The following is a 10,070-nucleotide window of genomic DNA, read 5'->3' on the forward strand; positions in this document are numbered from 1 at the left end:
GAGCCACAAACAAAAGAAAGATTGCAGGAATGGACAATTGAAACCTAGCAAACAATCAAAGTATTTCCGCAAAATTAAAACATTTTTACGTATAGCCACGATTGTTTCGCGGTTTCATTGAGCATACACTGTAACAACACTGTTTTTTTTTTACTTTTACAGAGCTTAGTACCATTTGCAGTTTTACAAAGCTCTTCCTTGCAGTTTTACAGGTGATATCGTTGGCAACTGAGTTTCCAAGGATTTTCCTTGTAAAAAGTACAAACTTTTTTTTACAATTATAGAAATTAAGTCTTGAAGCATATAAACATCAGATTCACGTTGATTATTGGACTACAGTTATATTGAAACGCTCTTGAAGACCCTTAGCCAGTTGTACACAAGGAGAATAGGTCGTTACTGAATAACGTGTAATCTGCCAAAGGATTTGAATTTGATATCGACCAATGGGTGGAGACCGGAAAAAATTTGCGATTTCAATGACCTATAGCTAGGGACCGGAAAAATTCGCGGGTTCAATGACCTGTAGGATGAACTCCATAGTTCTACGTACACTCGTTCAAATGTGACCCACTCATTGGCTGCTGTCTTGTGAGACGTCCCAACGTAGCAGCCTGTGATTCGTTAAAGCCTTAGGTTGGGTGTTTCTCATTGGCCCAGAGTCATCCAGGTGAGTTGTGAGCCAATACCAGAGGCAGCACTGAGGTATAACTATTTGTATTTTAGCCTATCACGAAATGAATTCGCGAATTTTTCCTGTCTCTACCTATAGCCTATAGGACAGACTCCGTGATGCTCTGTGCCCTCGGGCAAATCACATCTGCTCATTGGCTACTGACTCGTGACCCCTGTTAACTGGGATGCTCGTTATTTAATACTTCTTTGGTTGAAGGTTTTCATTGGCCCAGAGTCCTTCAAATAAACTGTGGTCCAAACACTGAAGCAGCAAAAAGCCAAAAGTATTGTGATTCTGGCCTATCGCGAAATGAATCCGCGAATTTTTTTTTCAGTTTTCTATCAATGAGCGTTATAGAAATGCTTGATTGTACATAGGCAAGTTGAGTCTAACCTGGAGTGAAATGAATACGCAAAATAACCGTTCCTCTGCCTATAACAGAACAGGTTTGAACATTTCTAGGTTTAAATAGCCTGTAGCTTACCCGCAAAGACCCACGAACGTGTTAGACTTTGTCATTGGTTGGTTTGTATTTGTCTTCTTAAACAGCCCATTTTTAAGTTGAATGCGTTGGGCATGGATTATGTTTTATGTGCCAATGCGTTTGCTCTTCAGTAAGTATCAAAATAAATTTGGTACAATCCATAACTACATGTATTTGAATACATCCCTAATGTGAATAATTTTCGTTAACATTTTCCGTCCTTACATATAGGCAAATTTCTAAAGGCCTAATCTGTTCCACGTGATAGTAATTAAGTTTCACAATTGCCATCCAACATGAAATTTTTTTAATATATCTTTACTTATATAAACTTATATTTTATTTCCAGGTGCGAGGATTTGCTGCAGGATTATCATCATGCATATGCTACCTGTTCATATTTGCTGTGGTGAAAACATTCAAACCTCTTGAAGAACTGGTGCAAATGAAAACCGTCTTCTGGGGATATGGAACTATATCTCTTTTTGGAAGCGTTTTGTTTTGGTTTTTTCTGCCAGAAACAAAAGGAAAGTCGTTGAAAGAAATAGAAGCGATATTTACAGGTGAACAAACCGAATAATAACATATACAATGGTTTATATATTACGAGAGAATTTCTTTGCACAATAAACTTGGTAAGTTTAACCCAGAAATAAATATTCAGATCTATACTTCAAAATAAATACTTAAAAAATGGTATTCTCTAAATTAGAAAATACCATGAAATGTAGTTTATGATTTAAATGTTGCTAGGAAAACTGGTGTACAGATAAAGTCAACAAATCAAATTGAAGTTTGGTTTGTATATTATTTATTTTATATTGTAACGTTATGTAAGGGCGTACTAGTTGCATAAAATGCAGCTCCACATAAAGAAGCATTAAAATTCCTCTTAATATATTTATTCAGTATTTTAAACATTAACGCACAAACAAAAGACAACAACGTGATTGTGAATGTAAGTTAAATTGAAAATTATGTGGTGGTCTTGGTCCGTAGGATAGTCCTATTTAATTACAACTAAGGTATTTAATTTCAGAGTTTAACAAAAAGTACATGAAAGTTTTGAATCACTTGCAATGTATTTGGTACATATCTATAGAATAAGAATGTACGAAATGGTTTTAAACATATGATCTACATAGTTAAAAGATCGTTTTATTTTATATTTTAAAAATGCGCACTTAATTGTCCTTCTCAAAGTAAAGGGTGTAGTTTTATAATTCATAGAGACCTGCAAATTTCGCTTTTTTTTGCCGCTCTATAACGCATACCAGTACACATTTTAATGACGTCATTACAGTATATGTGTGATCCAATCACGCGCTGTTCGGACACAAGGCAGCAGCCAATGAACAGAAGACACCGGCTTATTTATGCACAAGGGTGTGCAGTTCAGTCTGTGGCTATAAAATATCGCGAATTTCGCAGGTGCTCATTAGGTGTGTTTGAGAAATGCATTTTACATAGCAAGGATTGAGTACATCTTCCTATCAACTAATATAAGATATTGTGCAGGACCGGTGATTTATCGCGAAAAGATATCGAGACAAGCTGTGCGTTAAAACACTGTGGCATCGTCTGTGTTTTGGGATTGGTTGGGATTCTTTCAGGTGCGTGCCCACTGTCGGCACAAGGATTACAGCCAATCTTGTGCGTAAGCTAATGCGTTTTGAATGGCCTGGCCAAATAGGAAGAGCCACGATTATTTCGCGGATTCACTGGGAAGCAAAGTAGACTTGAAACACATATACCTCCGCTTCACGTTGATGGTTGGACTGCAGTCCTCTTGACACGCCCTTGGAGACCCTGAGCCAGTCATAAACAAAGAGAAGAAAAGGTCACCCAATCATGTGTAACCAGCCAAACGATATGACATTGATATCAACCAATGAGCACTTTAAAAAAGCTTACTGGTGTATAGACAAGTACAGTCCAGCCTGAAGTAAAATGAATCCCGTGAAATAATCGTGGCTCTACAAATAGGGCAATGACTAGGGACCGGAAAAATTCGCGGGTTCAATGACCTCTAGGATGAACTTTATAGTTCTACGTACACTCGGTCGAATGTCACTCACTCATTGGCTGCTGTCTTGTGAAGGTGTCCCAGCGTAGCGGCCTGTGATTCGATACAGCTTTGGTTAGGTGTTTCTCACTGGCCCAGAGTCGTCCAGGTGAGTTGTGAGCCCATAGCAGAGGCAGCACTGAGGTATAACTATTTGAATTTCAGGATGTCGTGAAATGAATCCGCTAATTTTTCCGGTCTCTAGCAATGACTTCTCTTGAAAACGGTCTCCAGCAGAAATTACTGACGCAGAAATGCCGTATTGCAATCTAGTAAGTGAAGAGATTGTCTCGCGAAAATTCACTGTCTCTAAAAATGGTTTAAATGACTAGGTCAAAGTTATTTTTGTGAATTAATTATTTGTACTTTGAGTTTCAAAATTACATAATGTACGAGGGATGACTTGTATTTTAAAAAGATTTAACACATTTTGTAAGTATATAAAAATTCCTTTATTCTATTTTTTTTTGTGTTACAGTAAGTTTTAAATAGATTTATATGAATATTTTAACGATTAACATTTAAATTCCATTTAAGTCATTCTACACGCAAACGTTTTGTTACGGTACCTTATTTATACAATATGTGCCTGTTCAACGAGACAGCAGCTAATCTTGAAATATTTGCAATTAATTAATAGGATTAATGCGCAGCAACACACAATTTCACTTAAAATAGTAATAAAACCATTTGATAATGAATAAAAAAACCTTACTATAAAAACAATTTTTTAAAATTTTCCGAAACATTAACAACAGCCGCGTAGTAAACTAAATTAGTCACTTCTGACTTACAACGTAATTTAACCAAAACGTTCAAAGTAATTGTAAACACGTTATTTATTGTAGCACAAGTCACGGGGCCTAAGTTTGCACTGTCTACTTTACGTCACTTATAGCGTGCAGAGGATTATATACTCTCACATGTTTCATATTCGATATGGGGAGCACGTGGTATTTTTGTATAATCCATGGTTTAATTATCGTTTATAACCTCATGTGTGTATATTAAAGAGTATAATATAGTACACAAACTTCAGAAAAAAAATTGAAAGAAAATAAATATATTTATAATATATTTTATCATTAAACTAACTTTAGATGTATCATATATATTTTTTACTTTTTAATGTAACTCCATGAACTACCCATCGGTTAACATTTCTGCCAGTTCCTTGAAGGACCACAACTGTGTTACATAGTAAATATTTCCATATTATGTATACCCAGGACTGGATAAATTCGCGGTTTCAATGACCTTTAGGATGGACTCCACGATCCTCTACATAATCGGACAAATACCACGTGGTCATTGCTTACTGACTTATGAGACTTGTCAGCTGGGATGCTTCCGATTCGATACTTCTTGGTTGAAGGTTTTCATTCGCTCAAAGTCCTTCAGGTAAATTGTTAGCCAATCACAGAAGCAACATAAAGGTAGGGCCTACTTACTTGTGTTTGGATTCTAGCATAACGCGGGGAAATAAAATCCGCGAATGTTTCCGGTCTTTACGTATATCATGTTCTTTAAACGACCTTTCATTTAGCTAAGTATCGTTTACTTATTTTGTTTTTAATTTTCATCTCGCTCCCAAAAACGGGTCAGCGGCTAACACAAGCTTCCAAATTGTGTGCCGGCGTCTCTAAATCTCGTGTCTGCCTTCGAACCACACAGCGGACCTACGATCCTGTAACGAAGTCTGAAGGATCCTTTGTTTAACGATGCATCAGTAGGGGCATGCAGATTTCGCGAAAAGATTTCGAAACTAGATGAAAGTCAAAACACTGTAGCATCGTCTGTGCTTCGTGATTAGGTGAATTTCTCCCAGGTACATATCGATTGTTACAACACCAATCACAGTGATTCAGTGCGAGAGCAAACGCGTCCTGAGTGGCTCGGTCAAATAAGGCAACGACTTCTCTCGCAGACGGCCGCCAATCACAAGGAAGAAACCACAGGTACGCGTGCATCTTGTTGCAGTCTAATACGTATTCAGATCTTTTCGCGAAAACCGCCTGCCCCTATGCATCAGTAGAGTCCCGGAAATTTCGCGGATTCATTTAGTCGCAAGCTAGAATGCAAACCTCCACACTGTCGCACTGTGTTCATGATTGGACCGCAGTTATCTGGACACGCCCCTCTACGACCGTGAGCCAACGATGTCCAGCTAGGAGAGAAGTAAGCGAATCAGGTAGTGCCAAATAACAAGGATAAAAATGTTCTCGCTAAGAAATCAACCAATGGGAATGTAAACATGGGTCGAGCACACCTATAACTTTGAATTATATCCTAAGGCCAGAGGAATCCGCGAAATTTCCGGGACTATATGCATCAGTAATGGACATGTCCTCACTTCTCGGAAACAGCAATTGTTTCGATGTTGGGCTTGAAAATATTCTACTGCACAGCTAGCGCGGACGGTCTACGGTCGATTCTGAGTGTATGTATGCGATAAATCGACGGGAAAATCGACCGGACCTGTTTTCGAACTCACGACCTCGCCAGCATGAACGCGAGGCCGTTTCGTGGTGCAGACCAGACCAGCCCTTGAACAATTGCGGATATCATTCCAGTTCCCTTCAACACTCACGGCTTCATGCTGTAGGGCAAACTGCTTCCATCAAAAGTTATCCAAACAATCATGATATTCGTGCACAAATGTTCCAACGTGGTAAATACAAAATTTGATTATAATGGATTGTTTTAAAAAATTACCGTCTTCAATTCCGGAACATCTACTGTTTGCAATTGCTTGCATTATTTATTTAGTGTAGGGATAATTAAAAGTAATTTAAAATTTAAAAAAAATCTGGGAAATTTTGACCATTTGTAATATGACTAAATTATCTCTAAACGTGACTTCGTTTTCAGTTAGTTTTTATAACACTGTTTGGGGGCTAACGAAAGATCGCTTTTCAATGTTTCCATGAAAATAAATTTGGCAAATCTGCGACTCAGAGTCAGACGAGCATAAGTGCAAAATTGGCGAATTTAATTATTACAGAATATGTCTTAAGAGTTCATTTTCAATCGGATCATAACAACGCAATTCACTCAAAAACGTAACATAAGTCCAGATATAATGTGTTGTAACTCTTGCTGTTGGGAAATGTCCCCCATTAGAAAGCTATTAATTACAAATTATTTCTTGCGTTACAAGCATATGGAAGTTGGTGGAAAACAAAGTGTCAACGAAAGAGCAGGGTTTTTTTACTCTCCTGTGAAGTTGCTGAACTGTTGCTTAAGCACGTTTGGTTATGATCTACCAAAATTACTTAAAACATATTTTATGATTCTATCACTCTATCAAAGTTTAATATCTGACAGAAAAAAACTTAAATGTTTTTTTATTTTTACATATTTCAAAATTATAATAGTTATTCACCTTGCTGAATGGAAAATTCGAACATGTTATGAGTCATGATTTATCTAACCATTTAAAACAAATCTAATATTTAATAAACCATATTGTTGATGTGAAATAAAATAAATAGTCTGTGATAATTGTAATTATTTAGACGTTGTTAATTTTTAAAGCATAATAACTTTACATGCAACGTTAATATAATCATATTTTACATTCCCAACCATTTTTATCTCTCATAAGTCCTTTGTAATATTGAATATTTGTTAAGGCATAGGACAGATTGACTGATTCCATACAAAATACAGCGTATTGTAGAACCTGTCCTATATACAAAATATTTAATGGAAACTAAAGGAAATAATTCATTTGCTAAACAGAAATTCCTGTGATATTGACATTTTCAGTATCGTCTTGAACTCTGACCAATTAGCTTGAAACGAGTGGGAAGTTAAGTTTGTCCCTGCAGCATGGTTTATGCAAATAGTAAATAAAAAATAAACCATTGGACATGTTTTTAACTAAGAAACGGAATTATTATCTGAAACAAAAATGGGGAGTATTTAATGACGTATCGTTGAATATTGGTAAACTATGTTTCTATTGTGTTTTTTTGTTAAAATGTTTTAATATATTTTTTTTTATTTTCAACTAATAATGTGGTACGATAATGTGTATTTCAATTGATTCATTTCTGTTGATTTTATTGTTTGTTAAGTTTTAAAAAATTAGAATTTTAAAATTTTAATTTAAATTTGCTTTAATAACTTCTGGGTGATAATTGAGTTGTAATACTGATGTAAAACAAATTTTTGGCCATTAAAATGATAATTGATGGGTTTGTTTATCAGAGAGTTAATAAATTTGAAGAATTTTTATAAAAATTTGGTTATTGATCTGTATGTATCGCTCAAGTAAGTGTAATAATTGTAATCACTACTCTTACAAATTTTGTATACATTCCTTAAAACAATGCTATGCATATTTTGATAAACCTCAAGACATTTTTATGTAACATAAACACATAAGAGGAAAAATGTTCCTGCGATGTTTGTATTACAAAAAGATGTAATAGAATTGCAATGTGTGGGTTTTGCATTTAAAGATAACAGTTCTTGTTAAATTGTGTGTTTTATACCAAAATAATGTTTCATTACATTGATCACTATATACATCACATATATCAGTTAAAGCACGCTTTAAAGTAAAATATATATTTGGAATATGATTTAGATGTTGTTTGTATGTTTTATGCTTGTTAATAAAGGCACAATCGGTTTGAATGTTTGTTTCATTGTTTTTAATACAGAATACAATCCATTTTGACGTGTATACGTCTTTAAAATTGCTTCCATAGTGGGAGGCAATTCAAAAAACGAATGATAACAAAATCGGGGGGTGCATTTTGGCGTTACAGCTACATATCTATCATTTCCATCCAAAATTTAATTACACCACTGGATAGCTAAAGGATAAAAGAATTCGTTACGCGAAGTGAGGACTGTGACGCATCACGCGCGCGCAGTGGAGGGGGAAGCGCCGCCATTTTGAGGTTATGTTGCAGCGTTTCGAGATTTCTATTTAGTATAACTTTTGACTCGGAGAAGCTACGACGTTCGTTTGGGTTTCAATCGTCAGCTCTCGTCAAAATATATCGATTCCATACATAAATCATTAGTAGAGTCCCGGAAATTTCGTGGATTCCTCTGGCCTCAGGATAGAATTCAAAGTTATAGGTGTGCTCGACCCATGTTTACTTTCCCATTGGTTGATTTCTTAGCGAGAACATTTTTATCCTTGTTATTTGGCACTACCTGATTCGCTTACTTCTCTCCTAGCTGGATATCGTTGGCTCACGGTCGTATAGGGGCGTGTCGAGACAACTGCATGCCAATCATGAATACAGTGCGAGAGTGTGAAGGTTTGCATTCTAGCTTGCGACTAAATGAATGCGCGAAATTTCCGGGTCTCTAATCATTAGTGTAAAATAGCTACAGTGGATATATATGATGTTAAATTTAAAAAAAAAAATTGCTTATTTTCAAGGACTATATTACCTGTTACGTACACGTATTCACGTACAACGCACGGCCGTGTCCATGACACAGACACAACCCTTTTTTTTTAGAGCATTTGTCATGCATAGAGACCTGCAAAATTCGCGGTTTCGATGGCCTTCAGGATAGACTGCACATACCCCTGTACACTCGGGCAAATAACGCAAGTTCATTGGCTGCCGACTTGTAAATCGTATCAGCTGGTTTGTCTGTGATTCGATCCTTCTTTGGTAGAGGGTTTATAACTGGTTGAGATTCGTCCAGATGAACAGTAAGCCAATAGCAAAATTATCTGAGAGGTTTATGTGTTTGAATTCTAGCCTATCACCGAATGAATCCGCGAATTTTGCAGGTCTCTAGCTCATGCATGATCAAATCTCAACGTGCAGCCTGGTGAAAACGGAAGCGTTCCGTCGTTGTGATTGTAGCGAGCATCCTGCAGTCCTCTCGTACGCTCCCTGCGAAAGAAACGAGAACCAAGGCTTCAATGTTCACATCCACTATGAACACGTTCTGGTCATAACTACACAAACGAATATACGTAACAAACACTGAGTCATTGGTAACTGTCACTGAAGAAAGTAATGATGGCACCCGCAGTTTGATGTCAAAAGAAATGTGAAACTCTGTTGTTCTGATGTATGTTCAGCGGGAAGCCTAGTTTTCACAGACGAGAGAGCCAAACGTCCGATCGTGCATCTTCGTTTTTTTTTTTTTTGTTATTCATTGTAAATAAATATGGCGGTGTTGATAAAAGGATACAAATGGGTAATTAGGTTAGGTTAGCTACATTATAAATACTTTAAAACATTGTGGACGGTTGATATGGTTAGGATAGCTACATTAAAGATACTGTTAAATCATGTAAACTTCGGGGAACTTCGGGTGTGGCTCTCTGGTCTGTGAAATGAAGGCTTCTCATGTTCAGCCATGGCCCCCACATTCGATTACGGGCCCTGGACCCGGGATCGGAGACGCCCCCTCCCCCCCCCCCCCCCTTGCCAATTTTACAGTCACGTGCTACATTAAGTATAATTTCATGTTTATATCTTACCTACACTCTTTTCAGAATGTTATTTAACCGGAAAGTACAGGTATAATTATGGTTACCATTTTATAAGTCCAATCTAAGCTTATTTATAAAATTATTTTACTTTAAAATAACCACAGCGAGTATGTATATTTATTTCACACACTGAGATAAAAGTGAAAATGTTTACAGAAAAATTAAATTAGGTAGGGCCCGGGCCCCCTCCAGACCCAGGGGTCCACCCAGCTGCACCCTTGTGGGGGCCATGAGTTCAACACACATATGTTCTCAACTTGCCTGCGTCGTTTGAAAAAAAAAATGACGAAAACCATAAATGAAACGTACATGTAAAGTGAGTCTTGATTTTTAGGGGGGCGCGGAAGGCTGTTATATC

The 10,070-nt window shown here is 36.8% G+C and overlaps 1 protein-coding gene across 4 annotated transcripts in view; it reads left to right on the forward strand.

Moving 5' to 3' along the window:
* LOC134529130 (facilitated trehalose transporter Tret1-like) overlaps positions 1-7,869 on the forward strand; it is a 117,229-nt gene extending 109,360 nt beyond the window's left edge. For all 4 annotated transcript variants that reach the window (XM_063362896.1, XM_063362897.1, XM_063362899.1 and 1 more), the window contains exon 9: positions 1,510-7,869. In XM_063362896.1, coding sequence (XP_063218966.1) covers positions 1,510-1,740 — 231 coding nt within the window. In that variant the 3' untranslated portion in view covers positions 1,741-7,869. The remainder of the gene's footprint in view (positions 1-1,509) is intronic.
* Positions 7,870-10,070: the final 2,201 nt, after the last annotated feature.

This window comes from Bacillus rossius, chromosome 2 (genome assembly GCF_032445375.1).
Source record: "Bacillus rossius redtenbacheri isolate Brsri chromosome 2, Brsri_v3, whole genome shotgun sequence".
In the NCBI taxonomy this organism is placed as follows: Eukaryota; Metazoa; Arthropoda; class Insecta; order Phasmatodea; family Bacillidae; genus Bacillus; species Bacillus rossius.